Source organism: Nansenia antarctica (assembly GCF_963989245.1).
Source record: "Nansenia antarctica genome assembly, chromosome: 2".
Taxonomy (NCBI): Eukaryota; Metazoa; Chordata; class Actinopteri; order Argentiniformes; family Microstomatidae; genus Nansenia; species Nansenia antarctica.
In genome coordinates, this window is record NC_137675.1 from 89,247,831 (window position 1) to 89,274,334 (window position 26,504).

Below are 26,504 nucleotides of genomic sequence, written 5' to 3' on the forward strand. Positions count from 1 at the left end.
TGGCTTCATCATGGCTTGTAACAGCTTCATGATCTGTGCGTGATGCTGTATAGGCGTACCATCAGTTCTCTTAAAACCCCGCCCCCTCCATACAGCTCCATTAAAATGACAAACATTATGTGCATAGGCAGAGTCGGTGTACACTGTCACTCTCCGTCCGGTTCCCAAGTTGCATGCTTCTGTGAGGGCAATCAATTCAGCCAACTGAGCCGAGCAAGGCTGAGGAACTGCCTCAGCCTGTTCTACAATAAACTTTGAATTCTGTGCTTTAACTAAGGAATACCCAGCGCACAACGTTTCTCCTACCCCGTAACAAGACCCATCAACCCAATATTCTATATCAGCTCCCTTTAAAGGCAAAGCTTGTAGGTCTGTTCTATGCTTAATCACTCTGGCTGTCGATGGAATCTGAACACCGGATGGCACCGTCACCTGACAGCCGTTAGGTGTGCATTTTACTGTACAGTTCAATTGGCATAGAGCATCTCTCCCTAGCAGCCCTGTTGGCGTGTGTTCTGACACAAGTGTTGACAGAGTTGCTCTCTGTCCCTTGTACTCTAAGTCTACAAGCTCAGTTGTAGGAATCAGCTGTTTAATTCCCTCAAATCCGATTGTCTTCACATATTCTCTAGACATAGGGAGGTGCGTGGCGCCTTCAGGCTTCTGTGTCACCACCAGCTGGCACCTCCCACTCGGATCTTCCGGGCACCCCTATAGGCCAGCTGCTGGGCCTCCGTAAGGGTTCATCACTCCTGGAGCAGGTGTAGTAGGGGGCCAATATCCTCCTCCTTGGCTCCCCCCTGCGCCCCCCTGGGGCCTGTTGCAGCAGGCACAGGCTAGATGTCCATTCTGGTCGCATTGGCATGGTTCTAGCATCTCCTTCCCTGCTGCTGTCCATCCCCCTGGTGGTGGTCCTTGGCCAGGCTGTGTGTACATCTGGTATGGAACCGCTTGCACCCCTGGTGGCCCTTGTGGGTATGGATACCCCCCTTGTGGCCCCTGTGGGTAGGACTGGTAAGTAGCAGTCTGCACTCCAGGTGGCTGTTGCTGTGGGGCTAAAGCCTGCACTCCCTCTATGTTCCTCTCGCTTTCAGTCAATTGCAAATGAGTCAATATTCTGAGGGATTCTTCGTCTCGTGCCTTCTGTATCTGAATGTTCTTTCGATATAACTCAACTTGATGAGCTACGTGGTCTATATAAACAGCTTTGTTCATGTGTCGTAGCCCCACCACTTCTGCTAGCTTATCCTTAACTGGGGTAGGAAGCCCTTCTTGTATTTTTTCCCTGATTATGGATTTTTCTAAGGGGTTATCTTCAGCGTCTTTCCCTGTCACACTTCTCCATTGAGAGTGCATACGGGCAACATAACCCCTAGGATTCTCATCCCCCCCCCAGTGGCTTCACAATGATATTGTCTGGGTGAATGTGAGTAGGGTAGGTCTCTCTGATTGCTTTCCACAGCCTGCCTCTGTTTGCTGCGAAGAGCTCTGGATCATAAACTGATGTATTGATATATCTATGAAGTCCTGCCTTCATCAATATTTCCTGCATTGTATCCAATCCTGCAATAAAAGCTAAGAGTCTTTTCAGGTCTCCCATCGCGGCCTGCGTTCCTGTCAGTATCACGTCGACCTCTCGCGTCCACGAATGTCCTCCCTCTTGAAGAACTGGGAGTTTCTCGATCACTTCAGACAAATCTGTATGATGCCAGGGATGATATTCCATCTTGTTACCCCGAATCAGCACTGGACAGTTCTTTAATGTATTTGATGACATTCGGTGACAATCTCCCTCTTTCTCCGGGCGTCTTCTCCCACCTTTCCTTTCGGCTGTGGCTATCATCTTCCTGACCTGCGCGTTGTAGCCTCCATCTGCATTGTCGTCATCACTTGAGTCTTCACTGCCATCTTCGCTGTCATCTTCCTCGTCACTCCTGTCGTCCCCTTTTCCCCTTGGCTCCTTCTTCTTCTTCTGGGAATGATCCTCCAGTGCCTTAGCATATGGAGGGGGACTGGAGGCAGAACACAGGTCTAGGGATGAAATGTTCAGTTTCTGTTCCAGTGTCCTGGCCAATTCTTTTTTCTTTTCCGGTTCCATCTGAGCTATTTTCTGTCCCTCTACCTTAAATAGATCTAAAATAGCTAACTCTAACTTGCGTTTCTCTGATCTAATCTTTCCTCTTTGATGTGCTTTGTGCCCATTGATAAGTATCTCCAATGTTGCAATTAATTGTAAATTAATGCTGCCCTCTTTCGGCCACGGCTGTTCAATGTATGCCCAACGGCTATTCCATTTCGTAGACATTTTGCTAATTTCCCTAACAAGAGGATTCATTTTTTCCACTACAGCCATAGGGGATAACGTAGCCAACATTCCACGATGTTCACTAATATCTTTTAACAGCTTCGTGGAATTCGACCCCATTCTACTTTGCTCAATATGCTGACAATATTCTATATTAGATAAGGTGTACGCTTCTTACAACCCACCTTATTTTGTCTTGTTTGCTAAACAAATGCTAGTCCAATATAACTGTATTAACCATCCCCACAAAAACCCTGCAACTTCAGAATAACAGACTTGCCTCTTGTGTATGTCAGTGCAGTATTAACTTAAATCTAATAGCTGTGTAAGTACTTTATACTTAAATGTGTTTCCTAATTGTTTATGAATATGTGTCACTTGATTACTCATTCAATACTAATTACAGTTCTGGTCAACACAATTATTAAATCACAAAGGCTGATCAACACCTAAGTATTCACCGATCCACAAAAACCCTTTTACTGCTCAACTATCAAATATGTACTATTCTGCTATTCCTTAATCAAACACTGTGGAAATGACCTAACTAAAATAAAATATGTAAATTACAAATATTAATTACAACCTGTAAATAAATCGACTTGTTATTTGGAAAAGAATGAATGATTAATTAGAATTATTCATTGACACTTCATTGATGCAAACCTGTGAAGTCATTCAGCTATTTATCAAAATATCAAAAAAGGAATGATTATCATTAGATTATCACAAAACAATTGATCAAAGTTTTGTGAAATAGATAATGAATGATCTGAATAATTAATTCAACCAATTAGTAATTAATTAAATTAATTAAAGTAATTTAATATAGAACAATCATTTAAAAACATCAATCTATGAGTGATCTCTACAGATCTCTCGTCAACATTCTATGCAAGCAGGCAGGGCCGTTTTATTGGGGTCTGTGACCCTGCTGTGATTCTGCTCAGGGAAAGCAGCCTTGTCTAGGCTCACGCACAAATTGCCTCATATGCTTTGAATCTAACCTAAAGTCACAATCTATCTTTACTTTTAACAAACTATGACAAATATCTTTAAACTACTTTAAATCCCCCGATGATCAATCCACTATCTTTCTATCTTTGAATCACTACAATGTATTCACGTTTCCCACACAGAGATGGCCTCTGTGTGTGTCCTTCCCCAAGGACAAAGAAAAATGGCGTCTAAGAATGGACTCTCTGACACACTGCAAATGGCGTCTAAATGCAAATGGCGTCTAAACTCCGCCGACAGTACACTGCAAATGGCCGCCCACACAATGGCGTCCTCTCACACAGACAAAGAGTAATGGCGTCTACAGTTCTGCTCATATGTTTTTCACTGCTACAATAATGCTCTTTCACATATCTTACAAAATAGACTTCATAATCCACCCACACTCCAACACATAAACACAACCTCACCGAATTTTACACAGACACACACGATATTCCAATACCGTACAAACAAACCTTACCATCAAACACTATATTTTACAAAAAACGGGCTTCCAAGTCCGGCTCTCACCACCCACCCATCAAAGATTATGAAAAGTTTGCTTCTATTCCAACAAGATTACCGTTACACAGATTCTTTTGACTATAACTTATCTGAGATTTACAGCCTATTTTAAACACACCAATCGACTAGAGAGCGATCTCTGCAGAAAATCTACCTTCTTCGTTAGATTGAAGCTTGCAAAATACTGTAAATTAAGTTATATTATCTCCGTTGCTTGCTCGCCATTACTGTCGTGTATTCTTATTGATTATGAATCAAAGAACAGTTAGTTTAAGACAATTTAATCAGTTACAGGCAGATTCATACATTACATGCGTTCCCCATGGACCTCGGGTGGGAAGAGAGCGCTCTCTGTCCCTCTCTCCCCGTTCCGCTCCAGAGGGGAGGGGCCAGCGTGCATGTGTGTCCCTGCCCAACCCCCAAAGGTCCCTGCTGGTCATCTGTGTCCCTGCATGCCCTGGCATGTGTGTGTGTCTAAAACATACCACATATTCATACATAGATCATACATACTACAGAAATATACGACAACTGTTTATGACCTTTTTAAGACCACTTAAAGACGAATTTAAGGAAACATTTGGCCGAATACCGAATACGTACCGGCAGTTTTTCATTTATTTTTGTACAATTGCATAAATTAAATACATTTTCCTTTTTATTCATGCTTTTCAAAGAAATAAATGGTGAAAACGTTTATTGATCACTTTTATTGAACATTCCAGCAGACATTAGGCTATACCAACAAAGCACAATAACTGAAAATTGGGTTGTTAGCAGCCTATGCTAAGCTAGCTACAGTATCGCGTTGCATTTAAATGAGCGAACACGTGACACCGGGAGACCAGTTGCACAACAACATCCAAGGCTTGTGGCCACACTGAAGGGCATGAGAGAGGAATATTATCATATTTAATCAATTATCAAATGTCTTTAATCTCTGAGAACTTTACAACCAAGTTTCTTTATTAGTTCACCATCGTTTTCTAACTGAATTTAACACGCTTGTCAACACACAGATGTTGAAATCTGAATGTTGTGTTCTCTTCCATGAGGAAGAAGAGTGAACTATTGGATTTGATCATCTGGGCAGCAGCATTCGTTCTCTCCTTGAACCATTCTCCTTGAATCACATTTCTTTTAATTGTAATAATGTCTTATTCATATTCATATATATATTCATATTCATATATACCATATTCATATATACCAAACACAACTGTGAACATTTCAAACCTGCAAACTGCGACACTTTAAATGAATGTGCAATAACACTATGTGCAATATGACAACCCTCGGGTACATAAGGTTCAGAGATAGGAAATGTTAGAATAGGTATAGCATAGCATAGAGTACAGCACAGTGTTTTATCTGTACAGTATAGTATAGTGGATAGTGTACATAGCCTTTATTTATGTAAACCAGCTCTTTTCCCTTCTTGTTTTTTTAGTTTTTTTTTCTCTTTCCTAGCACCAGGGGAGCCCCACCTCCCAAATTTCGTTGTTTGGTACCTGTACTATATCAATGACAATAAAGACCATTCATTCATTCATTCATTCATATATATATTCATATTCATATATACATGTATATTCAGATATTATATATATATGTACATATATGTACATATAATACATAAGACTTATATAGCGCTTTTCTAGACACTCAAAGACGCTTGTGTATATATATATATATAATTATTTTTTATTATTATTTTTATTTTATTTTTATATATATATATATATTTATACAACAGTTAGTTCCGACCAAGCAAATTTGATTGGACAAGACGCATTCCATGAGTGCTGATATACAGTATAACAGCACTGGGAATTTTTTAACGATAAATAATAACTCTTTTAACTGTCAATCAATTATGTAACATATTAATCAATCAAGTAACAGATTAAGTTAATCATAACCGATAAAGTTACAACAGTGTGCGTCGTGCGGAACGTTGCATCATGGTAACAGTTCCCCGGGGTCGGACCAACTGTAGACTTCCTTTTCCGGTCAGGCCTCCATCTTGTATCAGATATTGTGCTGACAGCTACAGCGGAGATGTTTTGACAGTTTAAACCTCTAAGACTAAACTCTCCCTCACAGCTCCACTTCTCAGATGTGGCTACAGAGACTCTCAAGATGCAAGAAGGAGTCATTCATGAGAGAAAAGGTGAAAACATTTTGACTTACTTCGTTGTACTTACAGTTACAGGGCTCGACGTCACGGCTTATCAAGTTGACTTGACAAGTTCATGTTGGGACAGGTGGACTTCCTCCTGCACTTGACAAGTCAAAACAAAGAGAAAAATCAATCAATCAATATGTATTAATATCCGCGAAAAATGAATTCCTCCTTCAGTTGTCCGATCGGTGAAGTAATGAAGGTAATAATATCATACTACTACGCTGCTGCGCGTCATTCCCGCTGCCTGAGGCGCGCGCCCGTTCTTAAACCTCAAAGCCCGCGAAAGTGCCAACCGTCTCGACCGTGATTTTTAATTTAATTGTTAATTTTTGCCATTTAGCCAGACGCTTTTAATCCAAAACGATTTACAATTACGAATTACAGCGACAGGGACATTCCCCCTGGAGTAACTGAGGGCTAAGTGCCTTACTCAAGGGCTGCACACTAGTAGTGTAGCTGCCTTGTCAATGTAGCTGCCTTGTCAATGTAGCTGCCATGTCAATGTAGCTGCCATGTCTTGTCAATGTAGCTGCCTTGTCAATGTAACTGCCTTGTCAATGTAGCTGCCATGTCAATGTAGCTGCCTTGTCAATGTAGCTGCCTTGTCAATGTAGCTGCCTTGTCAATGTAGCTGCCATGTCAATGTAGCTGCCTTGTCAATGTAGCTGCCTTGTCAATGTAGCTGCCTTGTCAATGTAGCTGCCTTGTCAATGTAGCTGCCTTGTCAATGTAGCTGCCTTGTCAATGTCTGCTGCCTTGTCAATGTAGCTGCCATGTCAATGTAGCTGCCTTGTCAATGTAGCTGCCTTGTCAATGTAGCTGCCATGTCAATGTAGCTGCCTTGTCAATGTAGCTGCCTTGTCAATGTAGCTGCCATGTCAATGTAGCTGCCATGTCAATGTAGCTACCATGTCAATGTAGCTGCCTTGTCAATGTAGCTGCCTTGTCAATGTCTGCTGCCTTGTCAATGTAGCTGCCTTGTCAATGTAGCTGCCTTGTCAATGTAGCTGCCTTGTCAATGTAGCTGCCTTGTCAATGTAGCTGCCATGTCAATGTAGCTGCCTTGTCAATGTAGCTGCCTTGTCAATGTAGCTGCCTTGTCAATGTAGCTGCCTTGTCAATGTAGCTGCCTTGTCAATGTCTGCTGCCTTGTCAATGTAGCTGCCATGTCAATGTAGCTGCCTTGTCAATGTAGCTGCCTTGTCAATGTAGCTGCCATGTCAATGTAGCTGCCATGTCAATGTAGCTACCATGTCAATGTAGCTGCCATGTCAATGTAGCTGCCTTGTCAATGTAGCTGCCTTGTCAATGTAGCTGCCTTGTCAATGTCTGCTGCCTTGTCAATGTAGCTGCCTTGTCAATGTAGCTGCCTTGTCAATGTAGCTGCCTTGTCAATGTAGCTGCCTTGTCAATGTAGCTGCCATGTCAATGTAGCTGCCATGTCAATGTAGCTGCCATGTCAATGTAGCTGCCTTGTCAATGTCTGCTGCCTTGTCAATGTAGCTGCCTTGTCAATGTAGCTGCCTTGTCAATGTAGCTGCCTTGTCTATGTAGCTGCCTTGTCAATGTAGCTGCCTTGTCAATGTCTGCTGCCTTGTCAATGTAGCTGCCTTGTCAATGTAGCTGCCTTGTCAATGTAGCTGCCATGTCAATGTAGCTGCCATGTCAATGTATCTGCCTTGTCAATGTAGCTGCCTTGTCAATGTAGCTGCCTTGTCAATGTAGCTGCCTTGTCAATGTAGCTGCCATGTCAATGTAGCTGCCTTGTCAATGTAGCTGCCTTGTCAATGTAGCTGCCATGTCAATGTCTGCTGCCTTGTCAATGTAGCTGCCTTGTCAATGTAGCTGCCTTGTCAATGTAGCTGCCATGTCAATGTAGCTGCCTTGTCAATGTCTGCTGCCTTGTCAATGTCTGCTGCCTTGTCAATGTAGCTGCCTTGTCAATGTAGCTGCCTTGTCAATGTAGCTGCCATGTCAATGTAGCTGCCTTGTCAATGTAGCTGCCTTGTCAATGTAGCTGCCTTGTCAATGTAGCTGCCGTGTCAATGTAGCTGCCTTGTCAATGTAGCTGCCTTGTCAATGTAGCTGCCTTGTCAATGTATGCTGCCTTGTCAATGTAGCTGTCTTGTCTATGTAGCTGCCTTGTCAATGTCTGCTGCCTTGTCAATGTAGCTGCCTTGTCAATGTCTGCTGCCTTGTCAATGTCTGCTGCCTTGTCAATGTAGCTGCCTTGTCAATGTATGCTGCCTTGTCAATGTAGCTGCCTTGTCAATGTAGCTGCCTTGTCAATGTAGCTGCCTTGTCAATGTATGCTGCCATGTCAATGTAGCTGCCTTGTCAATGTATGCTGCCATGTCAATGTAGCTGCCTTGTCTATGTAGCTGCCTTGTCTATGTAGCTGCCTTGTCAATGTCTGCTGCCTTGTCAATGTAGCTGCCTTGTCAATGTAGCTGCCTTGTCAATGTAGCTGCCTTGTCAATGTAGCTGCCTTGTCAATGTCTGCTGCCTTGTCAATGTCTGCTGCCTTGTCAATGTCTGCTGCCTTGTCAATGTCTGCTGCCTTGTCAATGTAGCTGCCTTGTCAATGTCTGCTGCCTTGTCAATGTCTGCTGCCTTGTCAATGTCTGCTGCCTTGTCAATGTCTGCTGCCTTGTCAATGTAGCTGCCTTGTCAATGTAGCTGCCATGTCAATGTAGCTGCCTTGTCAATGTCTGCTGCCTTGTCAATGTAGCTGCCTTGTCAATGTAGCTGCCATGTCAATGTAGCTGCCTTGTCAATGTCTGCTGCCTTGTCAATGTAGCTGCCTTGTCAATGTAGCTACCTTGTCAATGTAGCTGCCTTGTCAATGTAGCTGCCTTGTCAGTGTCGCTGCCTTGTCAATGTAGCTGCCTTGTCAATGTAGCTGCCTTGTCAATGTAGCTGCCTTGTCTATGTAGCTGCCTTGTCAATGTCTGCTGCCTTGTCAATGTAGCTGTCTTGTCAATGTAGCTGCCTTGTCAATGTAGCTGCCATGTCAATGTAGCTGCCTTGTCAATGTAGCTGCCTTGTCAATGTCTGCTGCCTTGTCAATGTAGTTGCCTTGTCAATGTAGCTGCCTTGTCAATGTAGCTGCCTTGTCAATGTAGCTGCCTTGTCAATGTAGTTGCCTTGTCAATGTAGCTGTCTTGTCAATGTAGTTGCCTTGTCAATGTAGCTGCCTTGTCTATGTAGCTGCCATGTCAATGTAGCTGCCTTGTCAATGTAGCTGTCTTGTCAATGTAGCTGCCATGTCAATGTAGCTGCCTTGTCAATGTAGCTGTCTTGTCAATGTAGCTGCCTTGTCAATGTAGCTGTCTTGTCAATGTAGTTGCCTTGTCAATGTAGCTGCCATGTCAATGTAGCTGCCTTGTCAATGTAGCTGTCTTGTCAATGTAGCTGCCATGTCAATGTCTGCTGCCTTGTCAATGTCTGCTGCCTTGTCAATGTAGCTGCCTTGTCAATGTAGCTGCCTTGTCAATGTAGCTGCCTTGTCAATGTAGCTGCCTTGTCAATGTCTGCTGCCTTGTCAATGTAGCTGCCTTGTCAATGTAGCTGCCTTGTCAATGTCTGCTGCCTTGTCAATGTCTGCTGCCTTGTCAATGTCTGCTGTCTTGTCAATGTAGCTGCCTTGTCAATGTAGCTGCCTTGTCAATGTAGCTGCCATGTCAATGTAGCTGCCTTGTCAATGTCTGCTGCCATGTCAATGTAGCTGCCTTGTCAATGTCTGCTGCCTTGTCAATGTCTGCTGCCATGTCAATGTAGCTGCCTTGTCAATGTAGCTGCCTTGTCAATGTAGCTGCCATGTCAATGTAGCTGCCTTGTCAATGTCTGCTGCCATGTCAATGTAGCTGCCTTGTCAATGTCTGCTGCCATGTCAATGTAGCTGCCATGTCAATGTAGCTGCCTTGTCAATGTAGCTGCCTTGTCAATGTCTGCTGCCATGTCAATGTAGCTGCCTTGTCAATTTAACTGCCTTGTTAAACAATCTATGTCCGCTGAGTAGGGGAGCGCAGGGTATGTTGTCACACACTGTTTAACATTTACTGGGCACAATACATCACAATGGTATGAACGTTATACCAAATGAAAGAAGAAGGTCTTGGGCACATTTTGTATTGATTATATATTCATATCTTATTTCAGTACAGAGTTGTAGACCGTTAAATAGACTGCATTTGACAAATTGCCCCATCAGCGGGTAGATTGTTACACTATGTCGGGCAAGTTCTCACATTGGATTATCAACAAATAAGAGCACAACTAGCCTAATTAATTGTGAATATCGATTATAATTTCAAAACCAAATTCAACTTCATTAAATAACTCAAAATTAAAACAATCATGCTTACCATTACCATATTTAATCAGTGTGTGAACTGTTTTGTCATTAATAATAATAATGCATTTTATTTGTATTGCACTTTTCTTTCAAAAGAATGAGTGCTACAGAGTTTTAAAAAAATTGCCAATTAATTATACTCAAATTGTATGTTTCAGGTGCGCCTCCTCCTCTCCCCTGCCTGCGCCTCCTGGTCCCTCCTCCTCTCCCCTGCATGCGCCTCCTGGTCCCTCCTCTGCGGCTGGCAGCAGCAGCCGTCTGGCAGACGGTCCAGAAGAGAGGAGTGATGCACTATGGGATGCTGGAGGAGTTTGTTACCATGGTCACTGAGATTGTCCCAGAGCTTCTGAGCCACAGACAGAGGGCCCAGCTCAGTCTGGGCCTTCGATCACAGGTGAGAGAGAGAGAGGGATGGAGAGGAGAGGAGAGAGAAAGAGGGATGGAGAGGAGAGGAGAGAGGGATGGAGAGGAGAGAGAAAGAGGGATGGAGAGGAGAGAGAAAGAGGGATGGAGAGGAGGAGAGAGATTCAGAGAAACAGTGATTTGTAATAAGCAACATATTTGGTTGGACTTATTGACTCTTTCTGCTGTATTTACCTATAGGAGACCCTAAAGATAAGAAAAATCCTTGTTGTCATTTGTTCTACCTCGGGTAGGAGTATCTTGAAAATTAAAGCCTTTTTTGAAGACTTGCTGCTAGACTACTAGTAGCCCACATGTCTTTCTGCTGTATTAACTAGTAGCCCACATGTCTAGTAATGTGGTCACTAGGGCTGTCCCAAACGACAATTTTTCTAACGATTAATCTAGCGATTATTTTTTCGGTTGGTCGATTACTCTAACGACTAATTTAACGATTAGTCTAACGATTTTCTTTTTTACTGTTCGATTAATGTATCACTTAATTTTCCCCAAATAAATGTCAAAAACTTCTCTTATTAACATTTCAGTATTTTATTCAATTATTCTTGTACAAATATATAAATTAGGCTTCTGCACTGCAGGGCAATATTCCACAACAAAAAATATCCTCTCTTTCTTACAGTCCAACATAAAATATAATATTATAACATATAAAAGTTAACTTCAAATAAAAAGAAAAGTGCAAGTAATAACTCCGCTTCAAGTGCTCGTTCATAACTTATCCGCTGTTATCCAAAGCATCTTACATTGCAGTGCATACATTCTCAGTATATATGGTCCCAGCGGGAATCAAACCCACAACCTAAGCGTCATAGCGCCGTGCTCTACCAACACACACACACACAGATGCATACACATACACACACACACACACACACAGATACAGACACACACACACACACACACACACACATACAGGTGCAACTCAAAAAATTAGAATATCGTGCAAAAGTTCATTTATTTAAGTAATTCAACTTAAAGGGTTAAACTTGGATATTATATAGACTCATTACATGCAAAGCGAGATATTTCAAGCCTTTATTTGTTATAAATTTGATTATGGCTTACAGCTTATGAAAACCCCAAATTCAATATCTCAGAAAATTAGAATATTACATGAAATAAATAAGAAAATGATTTTAAATACAGAAATGTCAGCCCTCTGAAAAGTATAATCATGCATATGTACTCAGTACTTGGTTTGGGCCCCTTTTGCATGAATTACTGCCTCAATGCGGCGTGGCATGGATGTTATCAGCCTGTGGCACTGCTGAGGTGTTATGGAAGACCAGGATGCTTCAATAGCGGCCTTCAGCTCTTCTGCATTGTTCGGCCTCATGTCTCTCATCTTTCTCTTGGCAATGCCCCAAAGGTTCTCTATGGGGTTCAGGTCAGGCGAGTTTGCTGGCCAATCAAGCACAGGAATCCCATGTCATTTAACCAGGTTTTGGTACTTTTGGCAGTGTGGGCAGGTGCCAAGTCCTGCTGGAAAATGAAGTCAGCATCTCCATAAAGCTTGTCTGCTGAAGGAAGCATGAAGTGCTCTAAAATGTCCTGGTAGACGGCTGCGTTGACTGTGGACTTAATAAAGCACAGTGGACCAACACCAGCAGATGACATGGCTCCCCAAATCAACACAGACTGTGGAAACTTCACACTGGATTTCAAGTGTCTTGGGTTGTGTGCCTCTCCATTCTTCCTCCAGACTCTGGGACCTTGGTTTCCAAATGAGAGGCAAAATGTGCTCATCAGAGAAGAGCACTTTGGACCACTGAGCAACAGACCAGTTCTTTTTTTCTTTAGCCCAGGTCAGACGCTTCTGACGGTTTACAAGAGGAATGCTACATTTGAAGCCCATGTCCAGGATCCGTCTGTGTGTGGTGGCTCTTGATGCACTAACTCCAGCCTCAGTCCACTCCTTGTGAAGCTCCCCCACACATTTGAATGGCCTTTTCCTGACAATCCTCTCCAGGCTGCGGTCATCCCTGTTGTTTGTACACCTTTTTCTTCCACACTTTTTCCTTCCACTTAACTTTCTATTAATGTGCTTTGATACAGCACTTTGTGAACATCCAACTTCTTTCGCAATTACCTTTTGAGGCTTTCCCTCCTTGTGGAGGGTGTCGATGATGGTCTTGTGGAGGGTGTCGATGATGGTCTTGTGGAGGGTGTCGATGATGGTTTTCTGCACAACTGTCAGGTCAGCAGCCTTCCCCATGATTGTGAATTCTACTGAACCAGACTGAGAGACCATTTAAAGGCTCAGGAACCCTTTGCAGGTGTTTTGGATTAATTGTCTGATTAGAGTATAACACTTGAGCCTACAATATTGAACATTTTCACAATATTCTAATTTTCTGAGATATTGAATTTGGGGTTTTCATAAGCTGTAAGCCATAATCATCAAATGTATAACAAATAAAGGCTTGAAATATCTCGCTTTGAATGTAATGAGTCTATATAATATCTAAGTTTAACCCTTTAAGTTGAATTACTGAAATAAATTAACTTTTGCACGATATTCTAATTTTTTGAGTTGCACCTGTACACACAGATGCACACACACAGATGAACGCATACACACACAGATGCACACACACACACACACACTCATAGGGCTTTCACACCGGCGAAGAACCGCGTTCATACCAGTGTAACCTGAACCATCCGCGTCGTCAACGCTGGGTGATGAAGGGGCGTGATAAACAAAACAAATCACAACTAGATGGCAGCTACTTCACTGGAAATGTGGATAATATCTTCCACTACAGTATCTGAAATAAACACAATTTTCTATGAAACAAAACAAAAGACACTTTCTACACGCGTTCTCTTACTAATCAGCTGATCCGTTACTGGAATAGAAATGGCTTACGAAATGTGCGTTCGTGCATGTCGCGCTCGCGTGTGTGTGTTTGCTGAGCAAGATAAGAGGAAGGAAGATAGAGAGAATAATGAAACTTTTGATATTGTTTTTGATCACTAATGATTATATTAAGATTAGATTACATTTTGGCTACTTCCTCCTTGCTGGTCTCCACTGGTCGCAGCCATGTTGTTTATTTGCGACGCACATTACGCAAGTCGACGTATTGACGTAGTCGACTACGTCGACGCGTCGTCCCAGCCCTAGTGGTCACACAGATAGACAGAGAACAAGGCTGTGTTATCACTTGTCTCATCATCAACATCTGTCTGATTTCAGCTGATTCTGGAATTGTGTCGCTCCAGTTCACCTGCAGACCTCCAGAACATTCAGTCACACCTGGACAGGATGCAGACCCTCGCAGCTCTCTGTAGGGCAGAGGTGAGTTCACTGACTGACACTTGTTTTTCCTGAGTGAGGCAGTCCCACTCATATTTGTTATTGCGATCGTGACAGTAGAGATTGACAGGAAGGATGGGAGAGAGAGAGAAGGGATGACATGCAGGATATGTCCGTGGCCGGAATCGAACCGGGAACCCTGCGAATATATGTTTTTTTGTATTATTATGAAACATATCAATGCAATTACAATCATAGCTATATATATTATATAGTAGTTGTATTATAGTCCAAGACCATATAGACCGTAAATAAATAAATAGACACCTAAATCACAACCAAAAAAACACATAGATTGCAAAACAAAAAGCACATAGATCAAAATCAAACTCCAACCCCCCTTCCACCCCACTCTTATAAACCCACACTCCCTTACAAACAGCTTCTCAACATCTTTAACCCCCCTTCCACCCACTCTTATAAACCCACACTCCCTTACAAACAGCTTCTCAACATCTTTAACCCCCCTTCCACCCCACTCTTATAAACCCACACTCCCTTACAAACAGCTTCTCAACATCTTTAACCCCCCTTCCACCCACTCTTATAAACCCACACTCCCTTACAAACAGCTTCTCAACATCTTTAACCCCCCTTCCACCCCACTCTTGTAAACCCACACTCCCTTACAAACAGCTTCTCAACATCTTTAACCCCCCTTCCACCCCTCTCTTGTAAACCCACACTCCCTTACAAACAGCTTCTCAACATCTTTAACCCCCCTTCCACCCCACTCTTGTAAACCCACACTCCCTTACAAACAGCTTCTCAACATCTTTAACCCCCCTTCCACCCCACTCTTATAAACCCACACTCCCTTACAAACAGCTTCTCAACATCTTTAACCCCCCTTCCACCCCACTCTTATAAACCCACACTCCCTTACAAACAGCTTCTCAACATCTTTAACCCCCCTTCCACCCCACTCTTGTAAACCCACACTCCCTTACAAACAGCTTCTCAACATCTTTTTGACCTGTCTTATGCATCAGTCTCACATTCTTCTCTACCAATCCCTCAAATGTTCCAGTTACCTACTTTACCCACTGAATTCCTCCTCAAATATGTTGCATACCTAGCCTGTGATAATACAACAGGTAAACACCATATATTCACTCCCCTCCTCTTTCCTTCCACCCCAAATAACACCAACCACCTCCACCCCCCAGTACTTCTCCTCTAACCCTTTCAACCTTTATTTAAATCCCTCCATCTCTATACATCCAGACAGCAAATGCATTACATTCTCATCCTGTATCCCACACACATCACACTCCCTCCACACTGTTCTGCCCACCTGATGCAACACCACCTTAGTAAAGAGCCTATTATGTCTGAGCATAACATCTGAATGTGTACGCTCTAAACTATCATAGAACATCTGAATGTGTACGCTCTAAACTATCATAGAACATCTGAATGTGTACGCTCTAAACTATCATAGAACATCTGAATGTGTACGCTCTAAACTATCATAGAACATCTGAATGTGTACGCTCTAAACTATCATATTTGAAAACTAAATTCCTCCATATGTTCTTTACCTCCAACCCTGGGAAAACCTGCTTCCCCCCTCTCTCTCTCTGCCACAGGCTCTCTCTCACTCTGCTGTCTAACAGCCCAGTAGCACTTTCTCACTCTGCTATCTAACAGCCCAGTAGCACTCTCTCACTCTGCTGTCTAACAGCCCAGTAGCACTTTCTCACTCTGCTATCTAACAGCCCAGTAGCACTCTCTCTCTGCTGTCTAACAGCCCAGTAGCACTCTCTCACTCTGCTATCTAACAGCCCAGTAGCACTCTCTCTCTCTGCTATCTAACAGGCCTGTAGCACTTTCTCACTCTGCTATCTAACAGCCCGGTAGCACTCTCTCACTCTGCTATCTAACAGCCCAGTAGCACTCTCTCACTCTGCTGTCTAACAGCCCAGTAGCACTCTCTCACTCTGCTATCTTACAGCCCAGTAGCACTTTCTCACTCTGCTATCTTACAGCCCAGTAGCACTTTCTCACTCTGCTATCTAACAGCCCGGTAGCACTCTCTCACTCTGCTATCTAACAGCCCAGTAGCACTCTCTCACTCTGCTGTCTAACAGCCCAGTATCTCTCTCTCACTCTGCTATCTAACAGCCCAGTAGCACTCTCTCACTCTGCTATCTAACAGCCCAGTAGCACTCTCTCTCTCTCTCTGCTGTCTAACAGCCCAGTAGCACTCTCTCACAGCCCAGTATCTCTCTCTCTCTCTGCTATCTAACAGGCCAGTAGCACTCTCTCTCTCTCTGCTGTCTAACAGGCCAGTATCACTCTCTCTCACTCTGCTATCTAACAGCCCAGTATCTCTCTCTCACTCTGCTGTCTAACAGCCCAGTATCACTCTCTCACTCTGCTGTCTAACAGGCCAGTAGCACTCTCTCACTCTGCTATCTAACAGCCCAGTATCACTCTCTCTCTCTGCTGTCTAACAGCCCAGTATCACTCTCTCTCTCTCTAACAGGCCAGTAGCACTCTCTCTCTGCTGTCTAACAGGCCAGTATCACTCTCTCTCTCTAACAGGCCAGTAGCACTCTCTCTCTCTGCTGTCTAACAGCCCAGTATCACTCTCTCACTCTGCTGTCTAACAGCCCAGTATCACTCTCTCTCTCTGCTGTCTAACAGCCCAGTATCACTCTCTCACTCTGCTGTCTAACAGCCCAGTATCACTCTCTCTCTCTGCTGTCTAACAGCCCAGTATCACTCTCTCTCTCTGCTGTCTAACAGCCCAGTATCACTCTCTCTCTCTGCTGTCTAACAGCCCAGTATCACTCTCTCTCTCTGCTGTCTAACAGCCCAGTATCACTCTCTCACTCTGCTGTCTAACAGCTCAGTATCACTCTCTCACTCTGCTGTCTAACAGCCCAGTATCACTCTCTCTCTCTGCTGTCTAACAGCCCAGTATCACTCTCTCTCTCTGCTGTCTAACAGCCCAGTAGCACTCTCTCTCTCTGCTGTCTAACAGCCCAGTATCACTCTCTCTCTCTCTCACTCTGCTGTCTAACAGCCCAGTATCACTCTCTCACTCTGCTGTCTAACAGCCCAGTAGCACTCTCTCACTCTGCTATCTAACAGCCCAGTATCACTCTCTCACTCTGCTGTCTAACAGCCCAGTATCACTCTCTCTCTCTGCTGTCTAACAGCCCAGTATCACTCTCTCTCTCTCTCTCTCTGCTGTCTAACAGGCCAGTATCACTCTCTCACTCTGCTATCTAACAGCCCAGTATCACTCTCTCACTCTGCTATCTAACAGCCCAGTATCTCTCTCTCTCTCTCACTCTGCTGTCTAACAGCCCAGTATCACTCTCTCACTCTGCTATCTAACAGCCCAGTATCACTCTCTCTCTCTCACTCTGCTGTCTAACAGCCCAGTATCACTCTCTCTCTCTGCTCTGTAACAGGCCAGTAGCACTCTCTCTCTCTGCTGTCTAACAGCCCAGTATCACTCTCTCTCTCTGCTATCTAACAGCCCAGTATCACTCTCTCTCTCTGCTGTCTAACAGCCCAGTATCACTCTCTCACTCTGCTGTCTAACAGCCCAGTATCACTCTCTCTCTCTGCTGTCTAACAGCCCAGTATCACTCTCTCACTCTGCTGTCTAACAGCCCAGTATCACTCTCTCACTCTGCTGTCTAACAGGCCCGTATCACTCTCTCTCTCTGCTGTCTAACAGCCCAGTATCACTCTCTCACTCTGCTGTCTAACAGCCCAGTATCACTCTCTCACTCTGCTGTCTAACAGCCCAGTATCACTCTCTCACTCTGCTGTCTAACAGGCCCGTATCACTCTCTCTCTCTGCTGTCTAACAGCCCAGTATCACTCTCTCACTCTGCTGTCTAACAGCCCAGTATCACTCTCTCACTCTGCTGTCTAACAGGCCCGTATCACTCTCTCTCTCTGCTGTCTAACAGCCCAGTATCACTCTCTCACTCTGCTGTCTAACAGCCCAGTATCACTCTCTCTCTCTGCTCTGTAACAGGCCAGTAGCACTCTCTCTCTCTGCTGTCTAACAGCCCAGTATCACTCTCTCTCTCTGCTATCTAACAGCCCAGTATCACTCTCTCTCTCTGCTGTCTAACAGCCCAGTATCACTCTCTCACTCTGCTGTCTAACAGCCCAGTATCACTCTCTCACTCTGCTGTCTAACAGCCCAGTATCACTCTCTCTCTCTGCTGTCTAACAGCCCAGTATCACTCTCTCACTCTGCTGTCTAACAGCCCAGTATCACTCTCTCACTCTGCTGTCTAACAGGCCCGTATCACTCTCTCTCTCTGCTGTCTAACAGCCCAGTATCACTCTCTCACTCTGCTGTCTAACAGCCCAGTATCACTCTCTCACTCTGCTGTCTAACAGCTCAGTATCACTCTCTCTCTCTGCTGTCTAACAGCCCAGTATCACTCTCTCTCTCTGCTGTCTAACAGCCCAGTATCACTCTCTCACTCTGCTGTCTAACAGGCCCGTATCACTCTCTCTCTCTGCTGTCTAACAGGCCCGTATCACTCTCTCACTCTGCTGTCTAACAGGCCCGTATCACTCTCTCTCTCTGCTGTCTAACAGCCCAGTATCACTCTCTCACTCTGCTGTCTAACAGCCCAGTATCACTCTCTCACTCTGCTGTCTAACAGGCCCGTATCACTCTCTCTCTCTGCTGTCTAACAGCCCAGTATCACTCTCTCACTCTGCTGTCTAACAGCCCAGTATCACTCTCTCACTCTGCTGTCTAACAGGCCCGTATCACTCTCTCTCTCTGCTGTCTAACAGCCCAGTATCACTCTCTCACTCTGCTGTCTAACAGCCCAGTATCACTCTCTCACTCTGCTGTCTAACAGGCCAGTATCACTCTCTCACTCTGCTGTCTAACAGCCCAGTATCACTCTCTCTCTCTGCTGTCTAACAGCCCAGTATCACTCTCTCACTCTGCTGTCTAACAGCCCAGTAGCACTCTCTCACTCTGCTGTCTAACAGCCCAGTAGCACTCTCTCACTCTGCTGTCTAACAGCCCAGTATCACTCTCTCACTCTGCTATCTAACAGCCCAGTATCACTCTCTCACTCTGCTGTCTAACAGCCCAGTATCACTCTCTCACTCTGCTATCTAACAGGCCCGTATCACTCTCTCTCTCTGCTGTCTAACAGCCCAGTATCACTCTCTCACTCTGCTGTCTAACAGCCCAGTATCACTCTCTCTCTCTGCTCTGTAACAGGCCAGTAGCACTCTCTCTCTCTGCTGTCTAACAGCCCAGTATCACTCTCTAACAGCCCAGTATCACTCTCTAACAGCCCAGTAGCACTCCCTCACCTTAACAGCCGAGAAGTCCTGCACTGTTTCCCCTTTCCCTATTCTTAACTTAGGTAATCCTACTTGTTCCTTCCCTCTTATCTCTCAGTCTGACCTCCTCACTCACTCACCCACGCACCAGGTATACTCTGCTTTATGTTATGAAACATGCTCACTATTACTCCCCTTCTTACCTCCTCATCTAACACCTCTTAATAGAGTTCTGGCACCCTTTCATAAATTCCTGTCTTACAGCACATCAACAAACCATAATCCCCACACCTACGCACTAGGGGTGTAACGGTTCACCAAAATGTCGGTTCGGTACGTACCTCGGTTTAAGTCACGCTTCGGTAGCAGGGTAATTTTTATTTGTTTTATTATTAAACAGGTTTACTAAACAAACAGTGGGTCTGTCTTTCTTAAATAAAACTAAGTCTGTCAATGCTGCTTCAACCAGCTGCAACCTACTAATAATAATGTATATATATATATATACTTGTATAATAAAATAAACATCCATTAAGGTGCAGCGTTTAGAAAATTAACTGTACTTATTTATTTATTTTTTATTTATTTACCAGGGGCCGTGCACATTAATCAACAAATCAGTTTCCACATCAATGTAAATGCGCCAGAGTTAGCTCATGAGCTAATTTCCATCTGTAGTCCCTGAGCAGGTTATTACAAAATGAATGGTGTAGTGTCATTAAAAACATCAGCAAGCACAACAAAGCGACATAACAGGCAATACACTACATGACAATACAAGATAAGCAGGCACAGCAAAATGCATTACATTGCAATACAGTACAAAAAGAGCTAATACACAGACACACATGACAAAGTGACGAATATAATTAAAAAGTGTTTACGAGCAGTGCTTGAAATGAGTATGATTACTCATGATCACACATTTGGTTTAAGTTTAAGTTTAAAAGTTAGAAAGCTATTGCACTGTCTTAGGTCAGTAGGAAGGGTATTCCAGTAATGGATGGCTCTGACTGAGAAGACTGTTTGCCCAAACTTGCTACGTCTAAATGTAGTGTTGTTCCGATACCGATACTAGTATCGGCATGGCCACCGATACGCACAAAAATGCTGGTATCGGTATCGGCGAGTACTAACAAATAATAACACCCGATACCAAACTCTTGTTCAAACGCAGCACGTTGCGTTTTTCTCAGCTTGTCTGCCTGACACAGCCTTCCTAACACAGACATGCCCAGACATGCCCAGGCATGCTCCTCTGCTGGAACGCTATTGGCCCAGAGCAGCTGCTCTCAACCAATGGCGTGGTAGCTTTTCACTATCGCGGAAAAACAAACACGCATGCTGAAAAACAAACACGCCCTGAGTACCAACCAGTGGGCTTTACTTGAAAAAGTAAACATCGTCCTGGCTCCATTCGAGGAGATTATGAAACAAATCAGCTTTAGCACCTCCATCGCGTCTGAAGTCGTCCCCACGGTGGTGGTACTGAAGCGACTGTTGACCCGAGAGACCGAGGAGGACAGCGGGATAAAAACAATAAAAGCAACCCTACTAGCGGCTGTCGACAAAAGGTTCCAGACCGTCGAGGAGGAGCCCCACTACTACTACGACTGTTTTATATCTTAAAGTTATTTTGTTTGTAAATGTTCACTTGCTGTTGCACTACTACTACGACTGTTTTATATCTTAAAGTTATTTTGTTTGTAATTGTTTACTTGCTGTTGCACTACTACTACGACTGTTTTATATCTTAAAGTTATTTTGTTTGTAAATGTTCACTTGCTGTTGCACTACTACTACGACTGTTTTATATCTTAAATGGCTATTGCACTGATTGGCATCTGTGAGAGCCACATTTCAGGTTTTATAAGGGGTTGATTTTCTTGTCACCATACCAGGTAGACAATAAAAAAAAGTTCTATAGCATTCACTCTCTGTTGGTATTTTTTCCTGTTTTACAAAGGTTTTGAGCAGTGCCAGACTAAGTGTTAGCAATAATTTTACATCGAGGTGAGTATGCGGCTCAAAAAACATGTTTTTTTGTTTTGTTTTTTCAAACGCCGTGGTATCGGATCGGTACTCGGTATCGGCAAGTACTGCACGGTCAGGTATCGGTATCGGTATCAAAAAATGGTGTCGGAACAACACTATCTAAATGGTACATCACAGTCTCCTCTAGTAGTTGCCCTTGTTGCCCTGCTGTTACTATCCTTCTGAGTTATAAACTGACTCAGCGGAGGAGGTGCAAGCCTGTGTAGAACCTTAAAAATTAGGCAAGCATCTGCAAAACGTTTAAAACTAACACAATTAACCCTTTTGTACTATATGGCAATGGTGGTAGCTATTGGCCTTTCGGTCAAGTGTCTTTAACTTTTTTTGTAAAGGGACTCAAGTGGCCTCAGAGTTATTGCATTCGCTTGTGACCAGCTTGTAAAACAGTATGATATATGACAGTATGATATATGGGAGAAGATCATGGCATGCATGAAGAGCTTGGCTGCCTCTATTGTTAAATATGGTTGTACTTGAACTGTACTGTACTTGTATTCACATAAACAGCTTTCAACTTCACATTAGGACTTGCCAGCTTGTACTGACATCCATTATATATGTATTCTCTCTGCAATATATGTGCAGCTGTTGTGCTATGGTGGAAGAAAGGTATTCCACGTACGTTGATTAGTATACTAGTCGCGATTAAAAGGATAGCCTCGTTCGGGCAACTGTCGATTGGGATTCAAGCCTCAAGTGATTCCTCGACTCTCCTCTTCAACTTCCATTCAGACACCACCTCCTTCAGTACCTCTGCCAGGTGTGTGCTTCTGTGCTGTTCATAAATGGGGCAAGTTTGCAGGACTTGGCTTTGCATGTTCCAGTGGCAGGCGGGTGTGATGTAGTGCTCAGTTACTGTTAAATAACTCTCGGTGGCCCGAGATGTCCACCCATCGGTCGTTAGAGCGATAGCAGATGCCTTGGATAGGTTGTAGACAGCTGTAGTTTGTACTTGTTTATAAAGGGCTGGTATGACTTCATGGCTGAAAGGTGGACAAGAGGGACAAGGCTCCATTACTTCCAACATGTGTCTAAAACCTGTGTTCTCTACAACAGAGTATGGTCGCATGTCCGCTGCTATAAAAACTCCTATGGCGTTTGTTATGGCGTTGGCCCGGTCTGAATTGTTAGCGAGTGGTGGTTGTTAGCGATGGTGGCTGCTTAAATGCCATGGGCTGAGTTTGCACTACACACTTTATTTTTGTACCGGTGATATTTACATTCGGATGATGCTGCCTTAAGTGAGTTAGCAAGTTTGACGTATTGCTAGCCGCATAACCGATCGTAGTTGAACAATGTTGGCATATAGCTTTGGTCTGATCCACCTGTCTTTGTCCATCATACTTGGATGTCTGCGAAACCGTGATGTTCTCTAACCCGGGGATTCAAGTGATGCTGAAGGAACCTCCAGCTCTAGTTTGACTGTGTTCGTCATAACGACTGGTAAAAAAATTACCATCTCTCTGTGTGCGCCAGTGTTAATTTCGTTAACGAAAATGTTGCCGAAACATATGCGTTAACTGACTTTTTTCCCGTGACGTTGACGTGACGAAATTGATCTTTGAAAATAAAAACTGTGACTAAACTATTTAGACTTTCGTTGACGACACTAAGACGAGACTAAAATGCTTGTGGTGGACTAACGGACATTCACATTTTTAATAAACTATCTTTTCGAGTGCAGTGCATTCTGGGTTGTAGCTCGTCTATCCATCCTCCGCGCACTCATTCATTCATGCCCAGACGCGCGCGCACTCATTAATGCAAGAAGTGCGTGCGCTAAAGCAAACGGCTACACGATGGCTTAAGCACAAGCAGTTGGTATTGGTATTTGGTACTGGAAGAAAGAAAATAATAGATATATGGACACTTTAATTATAACGCAACAGAAAATAAAACACAATGCACCGTAATAGCTGAAGAGATGTGGCTTCAAAATAGCTGGGAAGAACATGACAAACCTAACCCTAACCCAGGACAACACAGCAGCTTTGCATCGATGGGAGAGAGAGGCTAGCTAGATATCCAGCTACGGTAAGAATATTACATAAACAGTTAAATCAAATGTTGCTGTTAGACTTATTATATATATATATTGTAGTGCCGAGAGACGGGCGTATCAAATGACAAAGCTAAACGTTTAATGAAGGACATGAACGATTGTAAACAACACACTCAAGCAGTAAGTAGAACTGAATAAACAACTCGGGTACTGGACTGTTATGCTGTTGTAGACAACGCAGGAAGAAGGGAAGGAAAAGGGTTGAAAGTAGTGTTGTTCCGATACCATTTTTTGATCCCGATACCGATACCTGACCGTGCAGTACTTGCCGATACCGAGTACCGATCCGATACCACGGCGTTTGAAAAAACAAAACCAAAAAACATGTTTTTTGAGCCGCATACTCACCTCGATGTAAAATTATTGCTAACACTTAGTCTGGCACTGCTTAAAACCTTTGTAAAACAGGAAAAAATACCAACAGAGAGTGAATGCTATAGAACTTTTTTTTATTGTCTACCTGGTATGGTGACAAGAAAATCAACCCCTTATAAAACCTGAAATGTGGCTCTCACAGATGCCAATCAGTGCAATATCCATTTAAGATATAAAACAGTCGTAGTAGTAGTGCAACAGCAAGTGAACATTTACAAACAAAATAACTTTAGTAAAAAAAAAAAAACAATTGTTAGTACTCGCCGATACCGATACCAGCATTTTTGTGCGTATCGGTGGCCATGCCGATACTAGTATCGGTATCGGAACAACACTAGTTGAAAGTCGCTATAAGATGGACTATTAAATGTGACTAAAACTAGACTAAAATGTTATGAGTTTTCGTTGACGAAAACTTGACTAAAACTAAGAAGGATAACATTGACTAAGTGTGACTAAAACTAACATGTATTTTCATTTAAAGACTAAGGCTGTGTTCGGAATAGCGTACTAGCATACTGCATACTAGCATACTCAATGAGTATATACTGCATACTACCTACTAAATTCACAATAATAGTATAGTAGTATCCGAAAACCAGCCGACCATTATGCATACTCCATACTGCCTCCCAGAATGCATTTCGTCGGGAGCGGCGAATTTAAACCTCCATTTTAAACCTCCATTAGCTAAAATATGTAATTTTGGCTTTACAAGTGTTAACATGTCATTTTATGAAGTTTTAATATGTTTTCGGGCGAGAAAGTAACCACATATATTCCCAAAATGTGTCCAGTTTACCAAAATAACCCGTTTATATATCTGATCTGACGATTTTTTGCGTCTTCTGTTCGCTAGCTGCGTTCGTAAATTCGCCCTGGAAATATGATCAGCACTCATGGAATGCCTCTTGTCCAATCAAATTACCTGGTCCCTTTATGACGTTGCACCCAGTGTGCGCTCCGGCGCTCTCAGAGCGATTTTAACTTCTCCCTTCATCCAGGACACCTTGTGCATAGTCTACCCACAAATAGAGTGCTTATAATAAAGTTCCATGAACAAGAGTGCTCCAAGCACAGGCATATGGATGCTTAGGGTCATGGTCCTCTTGCTCACGGCCATACTAGCCTGAATACGCCCGATCTCGTCCGACCTCGGAAGCTAAGCAGGGTTGGTGCTGTAAGCTTTTCGTTCCTCCGCGTTACCGAGGAGAGTGCACTCTTTCCGGATAGACATTTATGCATGCTCTCGGGGTTCGAAACATAACTTCCAGGGGTGCCAGTGGGTTGGTTGATGGCTCAAAATGACCGTATAGCCAGGGGTGCACATTACTTTTTGGGGCCAGTGCTCAGAGGAGCACCTAGGGATGCTGCTTGGTGCTCCCCGAGCTCGCGAGTCACGACCCGTCCCACAGGATGGATAAAAAAGGGATACATGGATAACTTGTATTAGCAAAACAACATTTATTCATAAATAAAGATGAACGAACAAATTATTGTGTGCAAAACAAAAGAAACAAATGCAAAATCAAATGACTGCTCTTTAAGCATGAAAGTCTGTCAGACTCCTTTAAACACAATGAAATCAACTGACATCTCTTTAAGCACTAACTGAATGTCTGTTCTTTAAACACAATGAAATCAACTGACATCTCTTTAAGCACTAACTGAATGTCTGTTCTTTAAACACACTGAAATAAACGAACATCTCTTTAAGCACTGCTCTGTTCTGTATACACTGAAATCAACTTTTCAACAAAAAGTTACAGCCTAAGCATTTATTTATGCTACAAGCTTAATCATCATCATCACTGCTCTCTTGACTGCTGTTAATACTGTCCTCAACCATGGTAGAGGATGTTGTAGGCTATCACTTTAAATAGCTCATTATTTTGATTGTGCAACAAAGTCTTTTTTTTTCTTCTAATAGAATTCCCAACCATATTCCCTGGGTCAGGGGTCGAGGTGCAATAATGAAGCTGTAAAACAAACGTCTGAACGTTTGAAAGCTTCAGAGAAAAGAAACGTGTCCCTTGGTGTTGTTTTTCCTTTTAGCGACGAGTCGTTCGGGACTGAATTTTCACGTGGCGGCGAGATAACCGTGCGATACGCGGAATGAAAGTACAAGTTACGATACTTTCCGAATGTTTTCGTGAGGGGAGTCGCCGTGGTCGTCGTCGGTCGACTGTTGTGATGGATTACTCGTCGGGCCTTCGGCTGAGGGGACGGCAAATAGTTACTTAGTGGGGCTTGCAGTGATGCAGCAGTCAGCAGTTGGATTTTGAGGAAGTAAATTCCTCTCCCAGCGCTTCCAGCTGTTGGTGCGCAAGAGCGCGTTCATGTGGCAGATCTGCCGCGCAGCATGCATTTTGGCGACGCATGCGCACTGGCGCACCAGTTATGTGCACCCCTGCGTATAGCGATGGTGGAGTTAGCAAAGTAGTATTGTGTTTTTACCACCTTCCTAGCCGGTGTTATTCACGGACAAATACGGTGCCCGGGGCACACTCTTTGCGGGTTAATAACGTCGCTTTACCGGGGCTTACGGTGAAAATTCAAATGTGTCCGGAGAGGGGCGGGATCGTAAATCACTTT

General features: G+C 43.5%; 1 protein-coding gene across 1 annotated transcript in view; it reads left to right on the top strand.

Moving 5' to 3' along the window:
* Positions 1-5,956: 5,956 nt before the first annotated feature.
* Positions 5,957-26,504, top strand: part of LOC308149572 (uncharacterized protein) — a 29,216-nt gene continuing 8,668 nt past the window's right edge. The window contains exons 1-3 of the mRNA XM_080522432.1: positions 5,957-6,002; positions 10,533-10,768; positions 14,003-14,104. Coding sequence (XP_080378558.1) covers positions 5,972-6,002; positions 10,533-10,768; positions 14,003-14,104 — 369 coding nt within the window. The 5' untranslated portion in view covers positions 5,957-5,971. The remainder of the gene's footprint in view (positions 6,003-10,532; positions 10,769-14,002; positions 14,105-26,504) is intronic.